The sequence below is a fragment of the Salmo trutta genome, chromosome 29, assembly GCF_901001165.1.
Source record: "Salmo trutta chromosome 29, fSalTru1.1, whole genome shotgun sequence".
Taxonomy (NCBI): Eukaryota; Metazoa; Chordata; class Actinopteri; order Salmoniformes; family Salmonidae; genus Salmo; species Salmo trutta.
In genome coordinates, this window is record NC_042985.1 from 8706398 (window position 1) to 8733748 (window position 27351).

Genomic DNA, 27351 nt, shown 5'->3' on the forward strand with positions numbered 1-27351 from the left:
GTCCCCACAGCAATGTTCCAACATCTAGTGAAAAGCCTTCCCAGAAGAGTGCTGTTATAGCAGCAAAGGGGGGACCAACTCCAATATTAATACTCATGATTTTAGAAAGAGATGTTTGACGAGCAGGTGTCCACATACTTTTGGTCATGAAGTGTATCTTATCATAGAAGAACTGGACCTTTCTACGATGTCCACCTACCTGCAAGTTACTTCTTTATTTTCTATTGTAAAAACTTTAACGGTATGCAAATATACCTGTGTGTGTGTGTTCACTGTTTACACGTGTGTGTGACTCCAAGGGAATGTGCGTGTGTGTGTGTGTGTTACCTGTACCACTGCTGATGGTCTGCTGCCTGCACTTCTTGAAGTGAAAGCGTTTGATGGCGACTGGTTGGCCACGGTAACAGGCTCTATAGATGATAGTTCCACTGCCCCCCTGGCCCAGGATATCACTCTCCTCCTCACTACACTCCAACTGGGCCTTCTCTAGGAACAACCTACACACACACACACACACACACACACACACACACACACACACACACACACACACACACATTATAAACACACTCCAGCTGGTTCTTCTACAGAAACAACCAATATAACACAAAAACACCATACAGAACATGATACTATGTATACCTCATAGAGTACATGACACTATGTATACCTCAGAGTACATGACACTATGTATACCTCAGAGTATATGATACTATGTATACCTCATAGAGTACATGATACTATGTATACCTCATAGAGTACATGGTAATATGTATACCTCATACAGTACACACAAAGCCTCACTATCCATCACTAATGTAATCACCATCTTTCAGCATTTATTTTTATTTAACCTTTATTTAAGTACAGTAGGCATGTCAGTTAAGAACAAATTGTTATTTACAATGATGGCCTACCAAAAGGCAAAGGGCCTCCTGCGGGGACGGGGGCTGGGATTACAAATAAAATATAGGACAAAACACATCACGACAAGAGAGACACCACAACACTACATAAAGAGAGACCTAAGACAACAACATAGCACGGCAGCAACACCTGACAACACAGCATGGTAGCAAAACAACATGACAACAACATGGTAGCAACACAACATGACAACAACATGGTAGCAACACAACATGACAACAACATGGTAGCAACACAACATGACAACAACATGGTAGCAAAACAACATGACAACAACATGGTAGCAACACAACATGACAACAACACAACATGACAACAACATGGTAGCAACACAACATGACAACAACATGGTAGCAGCACAAAACATGGTACAAACATTTTAGGGCACAGACAACAACACAAAGGGAAAGAAGGTTTAGACAACAATACATCACGCGAAGCAGCCACAACTGTCAGTAAGCATCCATGATTGTATCTTTGAATGAAGAGATGGAGATAAAACTGTCCAGTTTGAGTGTTTTTTGCAGCTCGTTCCAGTCGCTAGCTGCAGCGAACTGAAAAGAGGAGCGACCCAGGGATGTGTGAGCTTTGGGGACCTTTAACAGAATGTGACTGGCAGAACGGGTGTTGTATGTGGAGGATGAGGGCTGCAGTAGGTATCTCAGATAGGGGGAGTGAGGACTAAGAGGGTTTAATAAATAAGATGACCAGTTTACAGAAGAGTGTAGAGTGCAGTGATGTGTCCTATAAGGAGCATTGGCGGCAAATCTGATGGCCGAATGGTAAAGAACATCTAGCCGCTCGAGAGCACCCTTACTTGCCGATCTCCGTAATCTAGCATGGGTAGGATGGTCATCTGAATCAGGGTTAGTTTGGCAGCTGGGGTAAAAGAGGAGCGATTACGATAGAGGAAACCAAGTCTAGGTTTAACTTTAGCCTGCAGCTTTGATATGTATTGAGAGAAGGACAGTGCACCGTCTAGCCATACTCCTAAGTACTTGTATGAGGTGACTACCTCAAGCTCTAAACCCTCAGAGGTAGTAATCACACCTGTCGGGAGAGGGGTATTCTTCTTACCAAACCACATGACCTTTGTTTTGGAGGTGTTCAGAACAAGGTTAAGGGCAGAGAAAGATTGTTGGACACTAAAAAGCTTTGTTGTAGAGCGTTTAACACAAAATCCGGGGAGGGGCCAGCTGAGTGTAAGACTATCATCTGCATATAAATGGATGAGAGAGCTTTCTACTGCCCGAATTATATTATTGATGTAAATTGAGAGGAGCGTGGGGCCTAGGATTGAGTCTTGGGCTACTCCCTTGTGTTCTGCCAGTCACATTCTGTTACAGGTCCCCAAAGCACACACATCCCTGGGTCGCTCCTCTTTAAATAAAGGTTAAATTAAAAAAACTCCCTTGGTGACAGGCAGTGGCTGAGACAGCAGATGTTCTGACTTTATACACTGCACTCTTTAAGAGAGGTAGCAAACCAGGCCAAAGACCCCTCAGAGACACCAATAATCCTTAGCCTGCCCACAAGAACAGAATGGTCTACCGTATAATTTTTGGGGGCCAAGTCAATACAAATAGCAGCACAACATTGCTTAGAATCACTGCCAATAATGACATCATTTAGGACCTTTAAGGTTGCAGTGACACATCCATAACCTGAGTGGAAACCAGATTACATACCAGAGAGAATACTATAAACATCAAGGAAGACAGTCAGTTTCCAACACTTTTGATAAACAGGGCAAAATAGAAATTGGCCTATAACAGTTAGGATCAGCTTGATCTTTAAATAAAGGACACACCGTGGCTGCCTTCCAAGCTATGGGAACCTCCCCAGAGAGGAGAGACAGGTTAAAAGGTCAGAGATGGGCTTGGTGATGATAGGGGCTGCAACCTTAAAGAAGAAAGGATCTAAACCATCTGACCCAGATGTTTTTTGGGGTCCAGTTTTAGGACCTCGTTTATCACCTCAGACTCAGTGACTGCCTGCAGGGAGAAACTTTGGAGCGGGGTAGGGGAAAAAGCGGGAGGAGCATCGGGGCTAGTCGCATTAGAAGGGGTGGGAGATGAGGAAATGTTGGATGGGCAAGGAGGCATGCCTGAGTCAAATAGGAATCCTGACTTAATGAAGTGGTGACTAAAGAGCTCAGCCATGTGCTTCTTGTCAGTAACAACCACATTATCAACATTAAGGGACATGGGCAGCTGTGAGGAGGAGGGTTTATTCTCCAGGTCTTTAACTGTTTTCCAGTACTTCTTGGGGTTAGACCCACAGAGAGAGAACTGCTCCTTAAAGTAACTAACTTTGGTCTTCCGGATAGCCTGAGTGCATTTATTTCTCATTTGCCTGAACAAGAGCCAGTCAGCCTGAGTATGTGTATACCGAGCCTTTCGCCAAATGCAATTCTTGTGGTGGAATAACTCTGCCAGATCACGGTCGAACCAGGGGCTGAACCTGTTTTTAATTCTCATTTTCTTTATGTGGGCGTGTTTGTTAACAATACCAGTGAAAATATCCAAAAAGAAGGTCAAATTTCCAGAGACCAGGTCATGAAGGAAGGCTGGCTCATTAAATGTTTTTAACATGCTACAGCTACCTCCCTGATCTCAACCTCAGCTCTACCTCCTGGACGTCAACACACGCACCATACATTACTACAGCTACCTCCCTGATCTCAACCTCAGCTCTACCTCCTGGACGTCAACACATGCACCATACATTACTACAGCTACCTCCCTGATCTCAACCTCAGCTCTACCTCCTGGACGTCAACACACGCACCATACATTACTACAGCTACCTCCCTGATCTCAACTCTACCCGGTGGACGTCAACACACGCACCATACATTACTACAGCTACCTCCCTGATCTCAACCTCAGCTCTACCTCCTGGACGTCAACACACGCACCATACATTACTACAGCTACCTCCCTGATCTCAACTCTACCCGGTGGACGTCAACACATGCACCATACATTACTACAGCTACCTCCCTGATCTCAACTCTACCCGGTGGACATCAACACACGCACCATACATTACTACAGCTACCTCCCTGATCTCAACTCTACCCGGTGGACATCAACACACGCACCATACATTACTACAGCTACCTCCCTGATCTCAACTCTACCCGGTGGACGTCAACACACGCACCATACATTACTACAGCTACCTCCCTGATCTCAACTCTACCCGGTGGACATCAACACACGCACCATACATTACTACAGCTACCTCCCTGATCTCAACTCTACCCGGTGGACATCAACACACGCACCATACATTACTACAGCTACCTCCCTGATCTCAACTCTACCCGGTGGACATCAACACACGCACCATACATTACTACAGCTACCTCCCTGATCTCAACTCTACCCGGTGGACATCAACACACGCACCATACATTACTACAGCTACCTCCCTGATCTCAACTCTACCCGGTGGACATCAACACATGCACCATACATTACTACAGCTACCTCCCTGATCTCAACTCTACCCGGTGGACATCAACACATGCACCATACACGTCCAACAAAGGATTCTATGTATTGCATTCTGCTATAGGGCTGGAGCTATAGTCGCCATGGCAACATTCTTAAGTCCTCATTAGCATCCTCTTCATATCATGAACACAAATCTGTGTCTCAAATGGCACCCCCTTCCCTATGTAATGCACTAATTTGGACAGGAACCCAGTTAAAAGTAGTGCACTACATAGGGAAGAGTGCGCCATTTGGGACTCAAGCCCAAGTCTTTCATGTGAGATTTTAATGTAGAGCGCTATGTCAACAAACCGGCACAACCGCTTAAATGAGCATAGAACAAAATGCCTTGGTCAGCTGCCAATCTTTACTGCTCAGAGTTGACCATCTATCCTGGAGCTGACTTCCTGCTAGGGCCCATATGTTAATGTAAGGCTGGGGAAACATTATTCAGGGTCAATTTAATCTCAAACATGCTTTAAATTGCATTTCAGCAGAGTCACACAGCAGAGTGTTTGAGCGCGTTCCTGTGTGTGTATGTTCTGTGTGCCCATGTTGCGTGCACATTCCTGTGTGTGTATGTTCTGTGTGCCCATGTTGCGTGCACATTCCTGTGTGTGTGTGTCTACATAGCTGTGGTGTTAGCTGATGGCAACCCGTGGCACCAGTGTTTGAGGAAGTGATTATTTAGTCAATATCTCTCTTGTCTTAGAGCAGCACTAAAATGTGTTGCTTGATATCAGAAATATTTGGGAGTGATTGTTGCCCCATGAACAGTAAATACGACAGCGGCCTGTAGTATTTCACAGAGATATACTTGTGTAATCAACCCTCAACCCTCAAGCAGAGTGTGTGTGTGTGTGTGTGTGTGTTTAGCCTTAAGGGTAAACAATACATCAACGGATGCGGTCACTGTTGAGAAATCAACTGAAACTCATTACGCAGCCAAACCCCTGAAGAGCTGTGTGTGAGCGTGCGCAGGATTGCTGTACCTCTGTATGTGAGTGTGTGTGTACAGAGTATCTATGCCTGCAGCGTGTTCCATACTGTACATGTCACGGTCCTGTCAGTGAGTTGCCTAAGGAGACTCCTATCAACACAGCAGGAAACCACAAGGCCCTGTACTACACATTACTACAGGAGGACACCACAACCACAAGGCTCAGTACTACACCTCACTCCAGGAGGACACCACAACCACAAGGCCCTGTACTACACCTCACTCCAGGAGGACACCACAACCACAAGGCCCTGTACTACACCTCACTCCAGGAGGACACCACAACCACAAGGCCCTGTACTACACCTCACTCCAGGAGGACACCACAACCACAAGGCCCTGTACTACACCTCACTCCAGGATGACACCACAACCACAAGGCCCTGTACTACACCTCACTCCAGGATGACACCACAACCACAAGGCCCTGTACTACACCTCACTCCAGGAGGACACCACAACCACAAGGCCCTGTACTACACAATACTACTGGAGAAAAGCACAACCACAAGGGCCTGTACTACACAATACTACAGGAGGACACCACAAGGCCCTGTATTACACAATACTACAGGAGAAAAGCACAACAAGGCCCTGTACTACACAATACTACAGGAGGACACCACAAGGCCCTGTACTACTGGTCAGAGGTAGAGCACTATGGGTCCTGGTCAGAGGTAGAGCACTATGGGTCGTGGTCAGAGGTAAAGCACTATGGGTCGTGGTCAGAGGTAGAGCACTATGGGTCCTGGTCAGAGGTAGTGCACTATGGGTCCTGGTCAGAGGTAGAGCACTATGGGTCCAGGTCAGAGGTAGAGCACTATGGGTCCAGGTCAGAGGTAGAGCACTATGGGTCCTGGTCAGAGGTAGAGCACTATGGGTCCTGATCAGAGGTAGAACACTATGGGCCCTGGTCAGAGGTACAGCACTATGGGCCCTGGTCAGAGGTAGTGCACTATGGGCCCTGGTCAGAGGTAGAGCACTATGGGTCCTGGTCAGAGGTAGAGCACTATGGGTCCTGATCAGAGGTAGAACACTATGGGCCCTGGTCAGAGGTAGAGCACTACCCATAGTGCTCTACCTCTGACCAGGGCCCATAGTGCTCTACCTCTGATCAGGACCCATAGTGCTCTACCTCTGACTCTACCTCTGACCAGGTCCTGGTCAGAGGTAGTGCACTATGGGTCCAGGTCAGAGGTAGAGCACTATGGGTCCTGATCAGAGGTAGAACACTATGGGCCCTGGTCAGAGGTAGAGCACTATGGGTCCTGGTCAGAGGTAGAGCACTATGGGCCCAGGTCAGAGGTAGAGCACTATGGGCCCAGGTCAGAGGTAGAGCACTATGGGTCCTGGTCAGAGGTAGAGCACTATGGGTCCTGGTCAGAGGTAGAGCACTATGGGTTCAGGTCAGAGGTAGAGCACTATGGGTCCTGGTCAGAGGTAGAGCACTATGGGTCCTGGTCAGAGGTAGAGCACTATGTGTCCTGATCAGAGGTAGAGCACTATGGGTCCTGGTCAGAGGTAGAGCACTATGGGTCCTGGTTAGAGGTAGAGCACTATGGGTCCTGGTTAGAGGTAGAGCACTATGGGTCCTGGTCAGAGGTAGAGCACTATGGGTCCTGGTCAGAGGTAGAGCACTATGGGTCCTGGTCAGAGGTAGAGCACTATGGGTCCTGGTCAGAAGTAAAGCACCACGTGCGATTGGATTTGATAATGATGGAAACTCCCTCCAGCCAATAGTTACACCAATCCTTATATGTCCATGACGGGTAGAGCAAGTTCACACTTCAGGAGAAGGGATGAGAATTGGGATACAGCATCTATATTGGGGGGATAGCCGCGCAGCGCTAATAGGTCAACAGGTCAGGGGTTAGAGGTCAAGGGTCAGGGTGAAAGGTTACCGTGAGGGGAAGTCGGTCATGAAAAGCTCTGGGACCAGCTCCTGAAGGGGGACAGGCTGGTCGGGGTGCTGGGGACACACTATGTACTCCTGGGCCATGGCAGCGATCACACAGTCCTCCATGTTGAAGAAGTGCCCTCCTCTTCCTCCCCCTTTTTCTCTGCCTAGCGGTGGGATAATCAGACCAAAAGATAAAGTTGACTTCAGAGTGCAAACTCTGTTTCACAGCAGTCCCATTACAAAACCAATATTATATGTTGATTTCAAATCAAATCACATTTTATTGGTCATATACACATGGTTTGCAGATGTTATTGCGAGTGTAGCGAAATGCTTGTGCTTCTAGTTCCGACAGTGCAGCAATATCTAACATGTAATCTAACAATTCCACAACAACTACCTAATACACACAAATCTAAGTAAAGGAATGGAATAAGAATAAGAATATATTCATATACAAATATGGATGAGCAATGACAGAGCTGCAAAGGCAAGATGCAATAGAAGGTATCAAATACAATATATACATATGAGATGAGCAATGTAAGATATGTAAACATTATTAAAGTGGCATAATTAAAGTGACTAGTGATCCATTTATTAAAGTGGCCAATGATTTCAAGTCTGTATGTAGGCAGCAGGCTCTCTGTGTTAGTGATGGCTGTTAAACAGTCTAATGGCCTTGAGATAGAAGCTGTTTCCAGTCTCTCTGTCCCAGCTTTGATGCCCCTGTACTGACCTCGCCTTCTGGATGGTAGCAGGGTGAACAGGCAGTGACAGGTGGTTATTGTCCTTGATGATCTTTTTGGCCTTCCTGTGATATCTGGTGCTGTAGGTGTCCTGTAGAGCAGGTAGTTTGCCCCTGGTTGTGGGCGGTGCAGTTGCCATGTGCCTTCTTCACCACACTGTGTGGGTGGACCATTTCAGTTTGTCCATGATGTGTACGTCGAGGAACTTAATACTTTCCACCTTCTCCACTGCTGTCCCGTCGATGATGGATAGGGGGTTGCTCCTTCTGCTGTTTCCTGAAGACAACAATCATCTCCTTTGTTTCGTTGACGTTGAGTGAGAGGTTGTTTTCCTGACATCACACTCCGAGTGCCCTCACCTCGTCCCTGTAGGCTGTCTCGTCGTTGTTGGTAATCAAGCCTACTACTGTTGTGTCGTCTGCAAACTTGATGATTGAGTTGGAGGCGTGCATGGCCACGCAGTCATGGGTGAACAGGGAATAGAGGGGGCTGAGCACATACCCTTGTGGGGCCCCAGTGTTGAGGATCAGCGAAGTGGAGATGTTTCCTACCTTCAACACCTGGGGTCGGCCCGTCAGGAAGTCCAGGACCCAATTGCACAGGGCGGGGTTGAGACCCAGGGCCTCAAGCTTAATAATGAGCTTAGAGGGTACTATGGTGTTGAATGCTGAGCTATAGTCAATGAACAGCATTCTTACATAGGTATTCCTCTTGTCCAGATGGGATAGGGCAGTGTGATGGCGATTGCATCGTCTGTGGACCTATTGAAGTGCGTCTAGGGTGACAGGTAAGGTGGAGGTGATATGATCCTTGACTTGTCTCTCAAAGCACTTCATGATGACAGAAGTGAGTGCTACGGGGCGATAGTCATTAAGTTCAGTTGCCTTCTTGGGTACAGGAACAATGGTGGTCATCTTGAAGCATGTGGGGACAGCAGACTTGGATAGGGAGAGATTGAATATGTCCGTAAACACACCAGCCAGCTGGTCTGTGCATGCTCTGAGAACGCGGCTAGGGATGCTGTCCGTAAACACACCAGCCAGCTGGTCTGTGCATGCTCTGAGAACGCGGCTAGGGATGCTGTCTGGGCCAGGAGCCTTGCGAGGGTTAACACATTTAAATGTCTTACTCACATCGGTCACGGAGAAGGAGAGCCCACAGTCCTTGGTAGCGGGTCGCGTCGGTGGCACTGTATTATCCTCAAAGCGGGCAAAGAAGGTGTTTAGTTTGTCTGGAAGCAAGACATCGGTGTCCCTAATGTGGCTGGTTTTCCTTTTGTAGTCCGTGATTGTCTGTAGACCCTGCCACATACGTCTCGTGTCTGAGCCGTTGAATTGCAACTCCACTTTGTCTCTATACTGACATTTCGCTTGATTGATTGCCTTGCGGAGGGAATAACTACACTTTTTATATTTGGGCATATTCCCAGTCACCTTTCCATGATTAAATGCGGTGGTTCGCGCTTTCAATTTTGTGCGAATTCCGCTATCTTTCCACGGTTTCTGGTTAGGGTAGGTTTTAATAGTCACAGTATGCCACTATACTTCCTTATAAACTCACTCACCGAATCAGCGTATACGTCAATATTATTGTCTGAGGCTACCCAGAACATATCCCAGTCCGCGTGATCAAAATAATCTTGAAGCGTGGATTCCGATTGGTCAGACCAGCGTTGAATAGTCCTTAGCACGGATATATCATGTTTGAGTTTCTGCCTATAGGACGGGAGGAGCAAAATGGAGTCGTGGTCAAATTTGTCGAAAGGAGGGCGGGGGAGGGCCTGTATGCATTGCGGAAGTTAGAGTAGCAGTGATCCAGTGTTTTTCTAGCGCGAGTGCTACAGTTAATATGCTGGTAGAATTTAGGTAGCCTTGTTCTCAAATTTGCTTTGTTAAAATCCCCAGCTACAATAAATGCAGCCTCAGGATATATGGCTTCCAGTTTGCATAAAGTCCAGTGAAGTTCCTTGAGGGCCGTCGTGGTATCGGCTTAAGGGGGGATATACACGGCTGTGACCGTAACCGACGAGAATTCTCTTGGGAGATAATACGGTCGGCATTTGATTGTAAGGAATTCTAGGTCAGGTGAACAAAAGGACTTGAGTTCCTGTATGTTGTTCCAATTACACCATGAGTTGTTAACCTCTATGGGCTAACCTCTATACTCAACAGGGTTAACCTCTATACTCAACAGCCAGTGTAATCCCGTGGCGCGTTATTCAAATACCTTAGAAATGCTATTACTTCAATTTCTCAAACATATGACTATTTTACACCATTTTAAAGACAAGACTCTCGTTAATCTAACCACACTGTCCGATTTCAAAAAGGCTTTACAACGAAAGCAAAACATTAGATTATGTCAGCAGAGTACCCAGCCAGAAATAATCAGACACCCATTTTTCAAGCTAGCATATAATGTCACATAAACCCAAACCACAGCTAAATGCAGCACTAACCTTTGATGATCTTCATCAGATGACACACCTAGGACATTATGTTATACAATACATGCATGTTTTGTTCAATCAAGTTCATATTTATATCAAAAACCAGCTTTTTACATTAGCATGTGACTAGCATGTGACTAGCATTCCCACCGAACACTTCCGGTGAATTTACTAAATTACTCACGATAAACGTTCACAAAAAACATAATTATTTTAAGAATTATAGATACAGAACTCCTATATGCACTCGCTATGTCCGATTTTAAAATAGCTTTTCGGTGAAAGCACATTTTGCAATATTCTAAGTAGATAGCCCGGCATCACAGGGCTAGCTATTTAGACACCCACCAAGTTTAGCCCTCACCAAAGTCAGATTTACTATAAGAAAACTGTTATTACCTTTGCTGTTCTTCGTCAGAATGCACTCCCAGGAATGCACTTCTACTTCAATAACAAATGTTGGTTTGGTCCCAAATAATCCATAGTTATATCCAAATAGCGGCGTTTTGTTCGTGCGTTCAAGACACTATCCGAAGGGTAAATAAGGGTGACGCGCCCGACGCGTTTCGTGGCAAAAAATGTCTAAATATTCCATTACCGTACTTCAAAGCATGTCAACCGCTGTTTAAAATTAATTTTTATGCAATTTTTCTCGTAAAAAAGCGATAATATTCCGACCGGGAGTGGTTGTTTTCGTTCAAAGAGAGAGAAAGTAAACATGGTGTCAGCTCGGGCACGCGCGCCCCAGTCTCATTGTCCTCTGATAGACCACTTACCAAAGGCGCTAATGTTTTTCAGCCAGGGGCTGGAATTACATCATTCAGCTTTTTCCTGGGTTCTGAGAGCCTATGGGAGCCGTAGGAAGTGTCATGTCATGCCAGAGATCCCCTATGTTTTGGTTAGAGATGATCAAGAAGGCCATGAAATGGTCAGAGAGAGCGCTTCCTGTTTGGAATCTTCTCAGGTTTTGGCCTGCCAAATGAGTTCTGTTATACTCACAGACACCATTCAAACAGTTTTAGAAACTTTAGGGTGTTTTCTATCCAAATCAAACAATTATATGCATATTCTAGTTACTGGGCAAGAGTAGTAACCAGATTAAATCGGGTAAGTTTTTTATCCGGCCGTGCAAATACTGCCCCCTAGCCCCAACAGGTTAATCATGAAACATACACCCTTGCCCTCTTCTTCCCGGAGAGATGGTGGCTGTACTGACTCCGACAGCATATCCCAAGAGAGCCATGTTTCCGTGAAACAGAGTATGTTACAATCCCTGATGTCTCTCTGGAAAGCAACTCTTGCCCTAATTTCGTATACCTAGTTATCTAGAGACTGGACATTAGCGAGTAATATACTTGGAAGCGGTGGGTGGTGTGCTCTGAAGTCTGACCTGAAGACTGCTCCGTCTACCTCTTCTCTGGTGGCATTGTTTTGGGTTGGCCTCTGGAATCAGTTCAAATGCCCTGGGTGGTTCGGACAAAGGATCCGCTTTGGGAAAGTTGTATTCCTGGTAAGTTGACGTCGCTCTGATATCCAATAGTTCTTCTCAGCTGTATGTAATAACACTTAAGATTTTCCGGGCAAACAATGTAAGAAATATTACATAAAAAATAAAATAATGCAAAGTTTCCTAAGGACTAGAAGCAAGGCAGCCCTCTGTCGGCGCCATCTTGAGGTCATTTATAAAACGTTATAAGCATGCATGAGCACCTATAATAAGTAATAATACTTTATAAGGGTATGCTTTCACTAAAGCAAATCAATGTTTTAGTGCTTAATGTCCGCATTGATTGGGTTTAATTTAAAAACTTTTGCAATAGCCCCTAGACATTCCATCAGAAGTTGACTGTATATTGGCCCCCCCTACCTTCTCCTCCTCTTCTCCCAGCTCCAGTCCCCCTGGTTGGGGGTTCCCCCAGACCCCTAGGTCCCTGGTTCTGTCTGATCATGGAGGAACACTGGGGACAGGGGGCGTACTGCTCAATCAATCGGGTCCCATCACTCTCACTGGCCGTCAAGGCTAAAGGAGGGCAGATGAGACAGAGAGATACAGAAAGTCACATGGTCTGGTGGAGTCTGGCTGTCAGGTCTAAAGGAGGACAGATGACACAGAGAGATACAGAAAGTCACATGGTCTGGTGGAGTCTGGCCGTCAGGTCTAAAGGAAGACAGATGACACAGAGATACAGAAAGTCACATGGTCTGGTGGAGTCTGGCCGTCAGGTCTAAAGGAGGACAGATGACACAGAGATACAAAAAGTCACATGGTCTGGTGGAGTCTGGCCGTCAGGTCTAAAGGAGGACAGATGACACAGAGATACAGAAAGTCACATGGTCTGGTGGAGTCTGGCCGTCAGGTCTAAAGGAGGACAGATGACACAGAGAGATACAGAAAGTCACATGGTCTGGTGGAGTCTGGCCGTCAGGTCTAAAGGAGGACAGATGACACAGAGATACAGAAAGTCACATGGTCTGGTGGAGTCTGGCCGTCAGGTCTAAAGGAGGACAGATGACACAGAGAGATACAGAAAGTCACATGGTCTGGTGGAGTCTGGCCGTCAGGTCTAAAGGAGGACAGATGACACAGAGATACATAAAGTCACATGGTCTGGTGGAGTCTGGCCGTCAGGTCTAAAGGAGGACAGATGACACAGAGAGATACAGAAAGCACATGGTCTGGTGGAGTCTGGCCGTCAGGTCTAAAGGAGGACAGATGACACAGAGAGATACAGAAAGTCACATGGTCTGGTGGAGTCTGGCCGTCAGGCCTAAAGGAGGACAGATGACACAGAGATACAGAAAGTCACATGGTCTGGTGGAGTCTGGCCGTCAGGTCTAAAGGAGGACAGATGACACAGAGATACAGAAAGTCACATGGTCTGGTGGAGTCTGGCCGTCAGGTCTAAAGGAGGACAGATGACACAGAGAGATACAGAAAGTCACATGGTCTGGTGGAGTCTGGCCGTCAGGCCTAAAGGAGGACAGATGACAGAGATACAGAAAGTCACATGGTCTGGTGGAGTCCGGTCTAGCGGTAGTGCAGCCCACTCCAGACTACAAACGTCCCTAAAGGTCAAACGTCAAAGCCCTGACTCCACTACTTTCCTTGTTGTCTTAACTGATTCTCATCAGTCTCCCTGTGTCATGTTATCTCTGACAATCTCTACCTTAAAACGGAATGTTTCCATGGATCCTTCTTACCTTCTGCTATGAGACTTTTTAACAGGAACATGCATTCTCAAAATGCATACCACCATGCTCCGAGCACGCAAGTTGGAGCACGGGAGGGTTGGAGTGTGAGTCCTAATCAAAGTATGGCAAACGGAGCACGGAGGGCACTTCTCGGAAGCGTACTCTGTTTGTACATATTTTTAAGCATCAATACAAGATTCAATGGAAAGTATGCACAGGAATATGATGAAACCGTGTAAAACAAACGACGCAAAATGTATTGAAATCAATTGAGCCCATTATTTGAGCTGAAGCGAGAGAAAATAAACTCCCTCTCACATGTTGCCTGACTACAATATTTAATCTTGATACATTAATAAATATATTTGGCATGTTAACCTGCCTACACTAACCACTGTGGATGGATGGCACAAAGAATTGACAGCTAGCTAACCACAAATAATTTACATATACCTTGCATAACATTAGTTTTATGTTTGTATACACTAGTGTAACATAAGGGTGTATACACTAGTGTAACATAACATAGTTTAACAGACATAAATTATCTGGTTAGCTAGATTATTACAATTCACATATAGCTAGCTGATAATTGTGAAGTAAAACGTTTGCTTTGGGTATATCTTGTTTGGTCTCTATTGTCATTGTCCTGGCTGGAAGAAGGGTCAGTGAATGGGGAGGTGCAGCGTGAGGTAATACAGTAGGGGGAGGGCTTCTCAAATGGAACGTTTTATGCGTTCTCCACTCTCGTCCAAACAAGAACGTACTCAAGAGAACATCCTTGGAGAACACACTCGGAGCATGAGTGTGGAGCACGGTAGTAAGCATATTGAGAAACACCCTGAGTTTTTACACTGCACCAAATACCCTAGTTTCGTACTCCTAATTATCCGTACACCTCTGAAGATTCCTCACACCGTTGCCACTCAGAAGATCTACAGCCTTTTATCTGTCAACACTCAAAAGCAGCTTTATCTCCCGACTGTTTGATAACAGGAACACGAGGTGTGAACACCCGTCAGTGGGGACCAAAGTGTAATGATGTATGCTGAGAGTTCAGGGAGTGAATACATTTAATAAATAAATGAACAAAACAAGAAACACAAACAGCGCACCAACATGAAACAGGAACAATGACGCCTGGGGAAGAAACCAAAGGGAGTGACATATAAAGGGCAGGTTATCAAGGAGGTGATGGAGTCCAGGTGAGTGTCATTATGCGAGTAACACTGGTGACAAGTGTGCGCCCTAACGAGCAGCCTGGTGACCTAGAGGCCGGAGAGGGAGACCATGTGACACAAAGATCCTGACTGAGTCCAGCATACAACATGAAGTTGAAGTCATTGAAGAGGTGTTGCTTTTTATGTATGTACTGTGTATGTACTGTGTATGTACTGTGTATGTACTGTGTATGTACTGTGTATGTACTGTGTATGTACTGGTGCAATCAAACTTGCCCTTTAGGGAAAATAATTGATGATCTTATTTTATAAAAAGAAAGAGGATATAAAGGAGTGCACTGCACACAGAGACAGGCGCACAGAGACAGGCGCACAGAGACAGGCGCACAGAGACAGGCGCACAGAGACAGGCGCACAGAGACAGGCGCACAGAGACAGGCGCACAGAGACAGGCGCACACCAACAGACTGAGTCCTAATTAACTTGAGACATAACTGGATGTTGAGAAATAACTTTCCGTGTGTGAATACCATTTACATGAATCTGACACGTATGAATCACCAGTCGGGCCCTGTACCCATGTAAATATAGACATTCTGAATGACTATAGACCTTCTGAATCAACGTTAATTACTCAGTCATCCAGCACCTACACTACAGAAACACAAATAATATATCAGGAAATATCCCATTTACCAGACATTTTTATCCAAAGCGATTTACAGTCATGCATTTTCATGTGAGTGGCCCCAGCTGAGCGGGGATCCAAAACATAAATATGAATGCATGCACACCCACCATGCTGACCAGTCTGCTAACTGCTGTGATTTGACAGGTAATCTATAACCAGCATCAGGAGTTTAACGTGGACTAATGACTGAATCATCAACACTCCACTGTGTTAAAGCTGCATTTAAAAGACACAATCTGCTATTTTAATTAACATGACGATTGAGCAGCAGGAAATATGACAGACTTTGGCTGTCATGCTGAGTTAGGGTAAGCAGAGACAGACAGACAGACAGACAGACAGACAGACAGACAGACAGACAGACAGACAGACAGACAGACAGACAGACAGAACTGTCTCTATTCCTTTGAAAAACCTTTTTTGTATAACGTTTACTGTTCATTATTTATTGTTTATTATAGTTTTTTTATTATCCATTTCACTTGCTTTGGCAATGTAAACATATGTTCCCCATGCCAATAAAGCCCTTTGAATTGAAAGAGAAAGAAACCTCACCAGGGAACCACTGTTCGATGAGGGAATTGACATGGTCCGTAATGAAGGCCATGGCTGAAAAATCCCTGGTCTCTGATTGGCAAATGATCTTGATGCCCCCGCTTTTCTTCCTCTTCCAGTTGACATCAGTCGATTCCACACTGCCAAGGGAGGTCGGGAGAGAGGGAAGAAGAGAGGGAAAGAGGGAAGGAGGGAGAGAGGGATGTAGGGAGGGTAGTCGGTAGTGAGAGAGGGAGGGAGAGAAGTAGGTAGTGAGAGAGGGAAGGAGGGAGGGAAGTAGGTAGTGAGAGAGGGAAGGAGGGAGGGAAGTAGGTAGTGAGAGAGGGAAGGAAGTAGGTAGTGAGAGGGAGAGAGGGAGGGAGGGAGGGAAGTAGGTAGTGAGAGAGGGAAGGAGGTAGTGAGAGGGAAGTAGGTAGTGAGAGAGGGAAGTAGGTAGTGAGAGGGAGAGAGGGAGGGAAGTAGGTAGTGAGAGAGGGAAGTAGGTAGTGAGAGAGGGAAGGAGGTAGTGAGAGGGAAGTAGGTAGTGAGAGAGGGAAGGAAGTAGGTAGTGAGAGGGAGAGAGGGAGGGAGGGAGGGAAGTAGGTAGTGAGAGAGGGAAGGAGGTAGTGAGAGAGGGAAGGAGGTAGTGAGAGGGAAGTAGGTAGTGAGAGAGGGAAGGAAGTAGGTAGTGAGAGGGAGGGAGGGAGGGAAGTAGGTAGTGAGAGAGGGAAGGAGGTAGTGAGAGAGGGAAGGAGGTAGTGAGAGGGAAGTAGGTAGTGAGAGAGGGAAGGAGGTAGTGAGAGAGGGAAGGAGGTAGTGAGAGGGAAGTAGGTAGTGAGAGAGGGAAGTAGGTAGTGAGAGGGAAGTAGGTAGTGAGAGAGGGAAGGAGGTAGTGAGAGAGGGAAGGAGGTAGTGAGAGGGAAGTAGGTAGTGAGAGAGGGAAGTAGGTAGTGAGAGGGAGAGAGGGAGGGAAGTAGGTAGTGAGAGAGGGAAGGAGGGAGGGAAGTAGGTAGTGAGAGGGAAGTAGGTAGTGAGAGAGGGAAGGAGGGAGGGAAGTAGGTAGTGAGAGAGGGAAGGAAGTAGGTAGTGAGAGAGGGAAGGAGGTAGTGAGAGAGGGAAGGTGGTAGTGAGAGGGAAGTAGGTAGTGAGAGAGGGAAGTAGGTAGTGAGAGAGGGAAGTAGGTAGTGAGAGAGGGAAGGAGGTAGTGAGAGGGAAGTAGGTAGTGAGAGAGGGAAGGAGGGAGGGAAGTAGGTAGTGAGAGAGGGAAGGAAGTAGGTAGTGAGAGAGGGAAGGAGGTAGTGAGAGAGGGAAGGAGGTAGTGAGAGGGAAGTAGGTAGTGAGAGAGGGAAGTAGGTAGTGAGAGGGAGAGAGGGAGGGAAGTAGGTAGTGAGAGAGGGAAGTAGGTAGTGAGAGAGGGAAGGAAGTAGGTAGTGAGAGGGAGAGAGGGAGGGAGGGAGGGAAGTAGGTAGTGAGAGAGGGAAGGAGGTAGTGAGAGAGGGAAGGAGGTAGTGAGTGGGAAGTAGGTAGTGAGAGAGGGAAGTAGGTAGTGAGAGGGAGAGAGGGAGGGAGGGAGGGAAGTAGGTAGTGAGAGAGGGAAGGAGGTAGTGAGAGAGGGAAGGAGGTAGTGAGAGAGGGAAGTAGGTAGTGAGAGAGGGAAGTAGGTAGTGAGAGGGAGAGAGGGAGGGAAGTAGGTAGTGAGAGAGGGAAGTAGGTAGTGAGAGAGGGAAGGAGGTAGTGAGAGAGGGAAGGAGGTAGTGAGTGGGAAGTAGGTAGTGAGAGAGGGAAGGAGGTAGTGAGAGAGGGAAGGAGGTAGTGAGTGGGAAGTAGGTAGTGAGAGAGGGAAGTAGGTAGTGAGAGGGAGAGAGGGAGGGAAGTAGGTAGTGAGAGAGGGAAGTAGGTAGTGAGAGAGGGAAGGAGGTAGTGAGAGAGGGAAGGAGGTAGTGAGAGAGGGAAGGAGGTAGTGAGAGAGGGAAGGAGGTAGTGAGAGGGAAGTAGGTAGTGAGAGGGAGAGAGGGAGGGAAGTAGGTAGTGAGAGAGGGAAGGAAGTAGGTAGTGAGAGGGAGAGTAGGTAGTGAGAGGGAGAGAGGGAGGGAAGTAGGTAGTGAGAGAGGGAAGGAAGTAGGTAGTGAGAGGGAGAGTAGGTAGTGAGAGGGAGAGAGGGAGGGAAGTAGGTAGTGAGAGAGGGAAGGAGAGAGGGAAGTAGGTAGTGAGAGAGGGAGGGAGGGAAGTTGGTAGTGAGAGAGGGAGGGAAGGAGAGAGGGAAGTAGGTAGTGAGGGAGGGAAGAAAGGAGAAGTTGTAGAGGCTGCATGTCAATAGTCTAAAGTGTCTACCTGTCATCTCCTTGTATCCTTTCCTCCATTTGAACTGAGAGGTATAGATCAAAGTTAATGATCAGATACGTCTAAACAATTGTCACCCAACCTGTGCTTTCAGATAAACACAGGGGCAACAATTTTAGTAGAGCCTAAAGCATTGTGCAAAGTACAACAAATACTGTAAACATCGTAATGTTGCAGTGTGATTTCATTTGAAACTTTTCTTCTTCAACAATGTGCATTATAAAAGGAGAATTATTTAACTACAGTTTAGTGAACTGAGCAATACATAAATAGATACCTCTTTATAACGCACATGAAGAATTTAAACAAATTAAATCACGCTGCCAGATTATAATTTGGTTTATGGTCATTTTTGCACTTTACACAATGCTTTTACGGCACGAAAACGTCACCCCCAGTCTGCTATTCAATTTAACAGAGGGCTTGAGGTTTGCAGATGACCTCAAGTTGATCTTCAAATAAAATCCTGTGCAACTGTAACAGAGTTACTGAAGGGCTGGTTTCTCAGACCCAGAGAAGTCTATTCCTGGACAAGAAAATCACTTGGAGATTCTCCATTATGCTTTTTAGTCATGACTAGTAGTTGGCTTAAAGGGGAAGTTCAGGATTTGACTACTTGATGACTAGTCAGAAGGTATTCTGTGGGCCAGCTAAAGTTAGCTGAAATTTGTGGTGGTGGTTTAAACCGGACCATTGATTACATCCTGGCTTCAAAACTACTTTCAGGGTGAAGATATTTCTGACATAAAGTTGTAAACTACTGAACATACCCTTTAATCCGTGCCCAAGAAACAGGTCCTTAGTGACCTCAAAATGCGACAACGTAAACAATTAAGTTGATAACATAATAATACAAATGTTAACACAAAAAAATGCAGCAACGTAGAAGAAAGGAGTTGAGAGTCCCCACACTATGTTCCCAGATGTGTTCTCTAAAGGCGCTGTGTTCTCTAAAGGCGTTTTATGTAGCACTTTAAACTCTTTCTCTAATAATTACACAATGAATCACATAATAAGAGTACATGTGCATTTTTTAAGACACATCATTAAGTGCCTGGCTTGGCTAATTAGCCCTGTATGCAATGCTGAGCCAGCTCTGGGTTTGATTAATTAGGCCTGCTCGTTTAGCGTTTAGCCGGGTCTGGGGTGGAAACACACAGCTGTGGTTTGGCATGCTTCCTGATGGATGACAAATCTACACCTTGTTGTAAAAGGTGCTATACAGTAAGGAATACAGTATTTATTTACCTAACAGTGGGCCAAATCCTAATCTTGTTCCCAGACACTTTCGCCCAAATGAGCGAAGACTAACGCGTCAAACTTAACCTTCATTAGCCAATACAGAAAGACCGGGAGAAACTCCTGGCGCATAGGTATTGGCTTAAATCGACTTAATTTATCAACCAATCATCTCCCACAACACCTTCCCCCTAACCCTCCCCACGGCTCGCAGTTGTGTGATTCGTTAAAATAATATGATGACAAATACTTTACTCAGTAGGTCACTGCCATAGAATTCTATGGTCACTCCCACTAAGGCCAACTTTGAATTGTTGAAATCCCAGACTTATATGCGCCGTGCGCAATAGCCTGGGGACGAGGTTAGCCAAATCCTAACTCAAACATTTTGCATTGGTGTCAATGGGAGATTTGCTTGAACATTCGAGTCACACACATGCATTTCAAGTAAGTTACCCCAGTGTACCCTTAATCCCTCACCTTAGATACCCTCCGTCAAAGGTGACCAGTAGTCCCTCTCTCCAGTAGATGGTCTGACTGCGGCGGACTCTGAAGGTGCTACAGCGGTTCTTCTGTTGGCTACCTGTTCCCGCAAAACTGTAGATCACCGTAGTCCTCCTCCGCTCACTCTTAGCATTCCTCTTAGGCTCAAAGGACTAGGACAACACAGAGAGAACTCTTAGCATTCCTCTTAGGCTCAAAGGACTAGGACAACACAGAGAGAACTCTTAGCATTCCTCTTAGGATCAAAGGACTAGGACAACACAGAGAGAACTCTTAGCATTCCTCTTAGGATCAAAGGACTAGGACAACACAGAGAGAACTCTTAGCATTCCTCTTAGGATCAAAGGACTAGGACAACACAGAGAGAACTCTTAGCATTCCTCTTAGGATCAAAGGACTAGGACAACACAGAGAACTCTTAGCATTCCTCTTAGGATCAAAGGACTAGGACAACACAGAGAGAACTCTTAGCATTCCTCTTAGGCTCAAAGGACTAGGACAACACAGAGAACTCTTAGCATTCCTCTTAGGCTCAAAGGACTAGGACAACACAGAGAGAACTCTTAGCATTCCTCTTAGGATCAAAGGACTAGGACAACACAGAGAACTCTTAGCATTCCTCTTAGGCTCAAAGGACTAGGACAACACAGAGAACTCTTAGCATTCCTCTTAGGATCAAAGGACTAGGACAACACAGAGAGAACTCTTAGCATTCCTCTTAGGATCAAAGGACTAGGACAACACAGAGAACTCTTAGCATTCCTCTTAGGATCAAAGGACTAGGACAACACAGAGAACTCTTAGCATTCCTCTTAGGCTCAAAGGACTAGGACAACACAGAAAGAACTCTTAGCATTCCTCTTAGGCTCAAAGGACTAGGACAACACAGAGAGAACTCTTAGCATTCCTCTTAGGCTCAAAGGACTAGGACAACACAGAGAACTCTTAGCATTCCTCTTAGGCTCAAAGGACAACACAGAGAGAACTCTTAGCATTCCTCTTAGGCTCAAAGGACTAGGACAACACAGAGAACTCTTAGCATTCCTCTTAGGCTCAAAGGACTAGGACAACACAGAGAGAACTCTTAGCATTCCTCTTAGGATCAAAGGACTAGGACAACACAGAGAACTCTTAGCATTCCTCTTAGGATCAAAGGACTAGGACAACACAGAGAACTCTTAGCATTCCTCTTAGGCTCAAAGGACTAGGACAACACAGAAAGAACTCTTAGCATTCCTCTTAGGCTCAAAGGACTAGGACAACACAGAGAGAACTCTTAGCATTCCTCTTAGGCTCAAAGGACTAGGACAACACAGAGAGAACTCTTAGGATCAAAGGACTAGGACAACACAGAGAGAACTCTTAGCATTCCTCTTAGGCTCAAAGGACTAGGACAACACAGAAAGGAATAGTTTTAAGAAAGGTACACGTTTGTGAGCACAACAGATACAATTGTCTTGCATTCTGTCTTTTGCCCGCCCCCACCATAATCTTACAAAATGTATTGAATATAGTATAGGTTAGAAATATGTTTTATTGAAGAGCATAATTACATATGCTATATACTCAGTCTTGTGAATATGCTCCATTTCTTTACATAAATGGCATCAGACAGTAACATAAATATCAACTAGCATAATCCAGGTAGAACATGTGGATCTTTTCAAAAGTAATGGACTGTACGAGTTCTACACAGTCTTTTCAATGCCCCGGTAAACCCTGTTCAACTGCCCATGCAGGAGTGGGTGCCAAACCCTGTTACCTGGAGGTCCATCTCAGTGAGGCTGATGAGCATGCGGGCGATGAAGCGTTCCCAGAATCCCGCCGGCACAAAGCTCATCTTGAAGAGGCGCTGGATGGAGTTGGCGGTCTCTTGACGGAAGCCGTGGATGTCCATAGCAGGTTTAGGAGGAAGGAGGTGGGGGAGGAGGTAACTGTAGAGGAGGAGAAAAGGTAGAGTTAAATGTAGAGGAGGAATATAAGAAAACCATGAATGTCCATAGCAGGTTTAGGAGGAAGGAGGTGGGGGAGCAGGTAACGGTGTAGGAGGAGCAGGACAGAGGTAGGGTTAGAAGTTATGGATGTCCATAGCTGGTTTAGGAGGCAGGAGGTGGGGGAGCAGGTAACGGTGTAGGAGGAGCAGGACAGAGGTAGGGTTAGAAGTTATGGATGTCCATAGCAGGTTTAGGAGACAGGAGGTGGGGGAGCAGGTAACGGTGTAGGAGGAGCAGGACAGAGGTAGGGTTAGAAGTTATGGATGTCCATAGCAGGTTTAGGAGACAGGAGGTGGGGGAGCAGGTAACGGTGTAGGAGGAGCAGGACAGAGGTAGGGTTAGAAGTTATGGATGTCCATAGCAGGTTTAGGAGACAGGAGGTGGGGGAGCAGGTAACGGTGTAGGAGGAGCAGGACAGAGGTAGGGTTAGAAGTTATGGATGTCCATAGCTGGTTTAGGAGACAGGAGGTGGGGGAGCAGGTAACGGTGTAGGAGGAGCAGGACAGAGGTAGGGTTAGAAGTTATGGATGTCCATAGCAGGTTTAGGAGACAGGAGGTGGGGGAGCAGGTAACGGTGTAGGAGGAGCAGGACAGAGGTAGGGTTAGAAGTTATGGATGTCCATAGCTGGTTTAGGAGGCAGGAGGTGGGGGAGCAGGTAAAGGTGTAGGAGGAGCAGGACAGAGGTAGGGTTAGAAGTTATGGATGTCCATAGCTGGTTTAGGAGACAGGAGGTGGGGGAGCAGGTAACGGTGTAGGAGGAGCAGGACAGAGGTAGGGTTAGAAGTTATGGATGTCCATAGCTGGTTTAGGAGACAGGAGGTGGGGGAGCAGGTAAAGGTGTAGGAGGAGCAGGACAGAGGTAGGGTTAGAAGTTATGGATGTCCATAGCTGGTTTAGGAGACAGGAGGTGGGGGAGCAGGTAACGGTGTAGGAGGAGCAGGACAGAGGTAGGGTTAGAAGTTATGGATGTCCATAGCAGGTTTAGGAGACAGGAGGTGGGGGAGCAGGTAACGGTGTAGGAGGAGCAGGACAGAGGTAGGGTTAGAAGTTATGGATGTCCATAGCTGGTTTAGGAGGCAGGAGGTGGGGGAGCAGGTAACGGTGTAGGAGGAGCAGGCCAGAGGTAGGGTTAGAAGTTATGGATGTCCATAGCAGGTTTAGGAGACAGGAGGTGGGGGAGCAGGTAACGGTGTAGGAGGAGCAGGACAGAGGTAGGGTTAGAAGTTATGGATGTCCATAGCTGGTTTAGGAGACAGGAGGTGGGGGAGCAGGTAACGGTGTAGGAGGAGCAGGACAGAGGTAGGGTTAGAAGTTATGGATGTCCATAGCTGGTTTAGGAGACAGGAGGTGGGGGAGCAGGTAACGGTGTAGGAGGAGCAGGACAGAGGTAGGGTTAGAAGTTATGGATGTCCATAGCTGGTTTAGGAGACAGGAGGTGGGGGAGCAGGTAACGGTGTAGGAGGAGCAGGACAGAGGTAGGGTTAGAAGTTATGGATGTCCATAAGGGGAACGAGGTGGGGCAGATATATGAGATATGTTATAGGGTCAGTTCTGTTTGCTTTCAGAGAGATAAGCCGTGCTACAAAGTGCATTGTGAAAAGAAAGTACGAGCCTGAACAGTTCAGTTCGGGTCGGCACGATAGTGCACATCATATCTGAGAATCAGTCTCCATGTCGCTGGGCCAAGTTCAGTAGGCAAACGTAGTGGAATGATGCAGATAGAAATGTCATGAATAGAGCTGACTTGATTCCTTATTCTACAAATCAGAGGCAGGCTTGTTCTACATAACACAGTTCTATCTGAACGGTCCACAATGTTGTGCTCTGCTGAACATGGCCCAGGGCCCAGCTCAGAGAACAGCCCGTCCCTACCTATCGCTGGCCACAGGCAGAGCAATCTCAAACTTGGCCAGAAACTGAAAGTACTGCTCCTCCGTCTGCTGGGTGAAGCCCGTTCCCACCAGGAGCATGCGCAGATCCTCCGCTCTGATCACCCCGTTCCAGGCCACTGATCGGGAGCTCTTCAGGTGGATGATCCGCTCCAGACACTCCGACAGCCACACGGGACAGAGGAAGTAGAGGGTACACAGGCCGTGACTGGTGTCTGGGAAGTGGAGGAGGGTGCCTGTCTCGATCAGGAAGCTGATGGCTGGAGAGAGGCACGAGGGAAGGAGAGAGGGAGAGAAGAGATCACGTTTCAAGTTTTTATTGTCACTTGCACAAGTACAGTGAAATTCCTTTCTTGCTCTTTCCCAACAATGCAGCAATCAAGATCAGTAGCACTATAAAAATAACTAAAACAGTCAAGATGGAGGGAGGGATAATGAAGAGGAATACGTTCATCAGGACAACGTAATATATAATATACTATGGTTAGTTCAACCAGGAGGGTGAGTTGTACCTCTCCAGGGGGAACAAGGTTAGTGGCCCCTGGTCTACATAAAGGTACAAGGATGATAAAGACAACTTGAAGAGAATGTGGAACTGTCTATAAAACCATTCAATCGACTCATGCAATATTAAAATGTACCAATGCAGCTGTTTCTCTCAATATCAAATCATTTCAGGGTAACAATTAAAATTCCACACCAGAACTATCTTTTGGCATTGGTTTCATTAGTCCATTGTTGAAATGTTTTGCATGTCAGCAATCAAGTTTTCAAGACACTGTATATAACTTTCAAAATATTTTGAAAGTTATATATCTTGAAAACTTGATTGCTGACATTCAAAACATTGAGACTATATCAACAATGGACTAATGAAGTGTTCCTACCGCACTGTGATGGTTTTCAATTAAAATGGTCAAAAAGAAAGAGAAACAGCTTCTTAGCAAAGGGCAATTTCTCAAGCAAGAATTTAGCTAGGACTGTCTGGAAGTGGTCTGAGTGGGGAGAGGCAAACTGACATTTGCTGTTATTGGGAGAGAGGTTTGGAAATCTCTTTCTTATTGGTCTATTAACTAATTTACTGCATAGTGATGTCACCATGGAAGGCCAAAACTCCACCCCATCAAAACTGTCAGAAATTTCAGCTCTTATACTAATAGAGCATTATCATCTTTTTCACAATTTCACAGTATTATTCCAACCTCATCGTGTGGAAATATATATAAAACACAGCAAAAACACGTTTTTGACTGAACTGGGCCTTTAATGAAATAATGTAGAAAAATAAATAATGCTGAAAAAGGGTCTGGTACCAGTCTGCAGGTCCTCGTAGTCTCTGATGTCACTTCCTGGGTTCTGCTCTATGACGAGGTCCAGCTGTGCGTCTGTCAGGTACTGGACCTCGTCTTCTGCATCCCGCCGACCCCGCTCATCTAGCACCGCTTGCTGTAGTGTAAGGTAGCTCTTTGGGATCTATGAAGGGTTATAAAGGGTTTATAGAGAGGTTATAACGCATTTTTATTCTGAGTATGGAGTTACCCACAGAAGAGCTTTATACATAAGCATGCATGCACACACGTGCACAAACACACACACACTTACCAGTCTGCCCAGCAGCTTGTGTCCGCTAGCTGAACTGCTGCTGTTGTCCTTCATATAGCAGGCCACCTGGAAGATCAGCCTCTTCAGACCATCCAGACCCTCCTGGGTCTTACACGATACCTCACTGAATACACACACACAGAGTCAGACACACACACACACACACACACACACACACACACACACACTTTCATGCCAAGGGTTGAGGAAATCGAAACTGTGTGTGCGGTAACCTGACCGTGTGTGTGTTTTGTGTGTGTGTGGTGACTGTGTGTGTGTGGTGACTGTGTGTGTGTGTGGTGACTGTATATGTGTGTGTGTGTGCTAAGGTGACAATGTGTGTGTGTGTGTGTGTGTGTGTGTGTGTGTGTGCGCGCGCTAAAGGTGACAATGTGTGTGTGTGTCCTACGGTCTCTGTGTATGACTCACTGCAGGTGTTTCCAGGTGATGTCTGGGTAGCCACTGGCCCTGGCGCCTGATGGAGACCTGCATAGTGCCAGGATGTAGGCCCTCAGAGTAGCCACCCGCTCTGTACGGAACTTGGTGTCAATCAGGTCCAGGTGGGTACCCACCACCACCACCGCAGAGTTAGGGGCACGCGCCTACAGGTCAAAAGTTCAACTTCAGAGGTCATATACAATGCTTTTCCACATTTTGTTGTGTTACAGACTGAATCTAATCAAGTTGTAGTGAAATCTTAAGGATGATCAAAGGAAATTGGATGCACCTGAGCTCAATTTGGAGTGTCATAGCAAAGGGGGGTGAATACTTATGTAAATGAGATATTTCTCAATTTCAATAAATTTGCAAAAAAAATTGAAAACATGTTTTCACTTTGTCATTATGGGGTATGGTCTATAGATGGGTGAGAAAAACATCTATTTAATCCCTTTTGAATTCAGGCTGTAACACAATAACATGTGGAATAAGTCAAGGAGTATGAACACCTTCTGAAAGCCCTGTAGGGTATGACCCCAAATAACTGCTCTGACCTGTGGCCCAGTAGTTCACCCTGATCTCCTTCTCAGCCAGTAGCTGGTGTGATGCTCATCTGAATAAATACAGCACGGTGACTTTGACAATAACAGGTTTTTCTGGTCAGTAATAAAGTATTATAGCGTGATTGTTTATCTAAATCAGTTCTTCTGTGGATTCATTGGATTGTGTAAGTGACTTTCCACTATATTTCCTACACCAGTGTGTGTGCCTTATTGTTGCTCTTCTATTTTTTACTTTATTTAGTCAATATTTTCTTCTTAACTTTTATTTTTCTCAAAACTGCATTGTTTGTTAAGGGCTTGTAAGTAAGCATTTCACAGTAAGGTCTACACCTTCTGTATTCGGAGCGTTTGACAAATACAATTTTTTGACCAGTCCTTTCTTTTTAAATTGATGAAGGGAAGTGAACAAGTGCACACTTAGGGCAGAAAGGTGGAGAATGAGGACACAGTCATTGCCAGGTTATGATTAGGTGTTATGGTCAGTTTCTTGATGTTTTACTTCAACAGGTTTGACATTTAGAATCCCAAAGGTCGCCCAAAGGTCATTGTGGCCAGACTGGACAACTCATCCACGTCCTGTGACCTGAGCGTTCCTTCCCACAGTGGAAATAGACATGACGATTGAGGCTCTTTTATTCTCTCAAATACTTTTTAC

General features: G+C 46.0%; 1 protein-coding gene and 1 long non-coding RNA gene across 4 annotated transcripts in view; both read right to left on the bottom strand.

Annotated features, from left to right (window-relative positions):
* Positions 1 to 27351, bottom strand: part of LOC115166860 (leucine-rich repeat serine/threonine-protein kinase 1) — a 133299-nt gene that overhangs the window by 41823 nt on the left and 64125 nt on the right. For 2 of the 3 annotated variants that reach the window (XM_029720748.1, XM_029720747.1), the window contains exons 17-26: positions 26125 to 26297; positions 25696 to 25819; positions 25407 to 25566; positions 24077 to 24353; positions 21972 to 22143; positions 20186 to 20361; positions 16148 to 16287; positions 12396 to 12548; positions 7332 to 7494; positions 328 to 497 (exon numbers count right to left, since the gene is read on the bottom strand). In XM_029720748.1, coding sequence (XP_029576608.1) covers positions 328 to 497; positions 7332 to 7494; positions 12396 to 12548; positions 16148 to 16287; positions 20186 to 20361; positions 21972 to 22143; positions 24077 to 24353; positions 25407 to 25566; positions 25696 to 25819; positions 26125 to 26297 — 1708 coding nt within the window. The remainder of the gene's footprint in view (positions 1 to 327; positions 498 to 7331; positions 7495 to 12395; positions 12549 to 16147; positions 16288 to 20185; positions 20362 to 21971; positions 22144 to 24076; positions 24354 to 25406; positions 25567 to 25695; positions 25820 to 26124; positions 26298 to 27351) is intronic. The other variant, XM_029720749.1, reaches the window with a different exon arrangement.
* LOC115166861 (uncharacterized) lies at positions 3407 to 4512 on the bottom strand. The gene is made up of 2 exons (XR_003870378.1): positions 3669 to 4512; positions 3407 to 3532 (listed from the first exon to the last, which is right to left on the bottom strand). It is a non-coding gene; the product is annotated as an uncharacterized LOC115166861 (long non-coding RNA).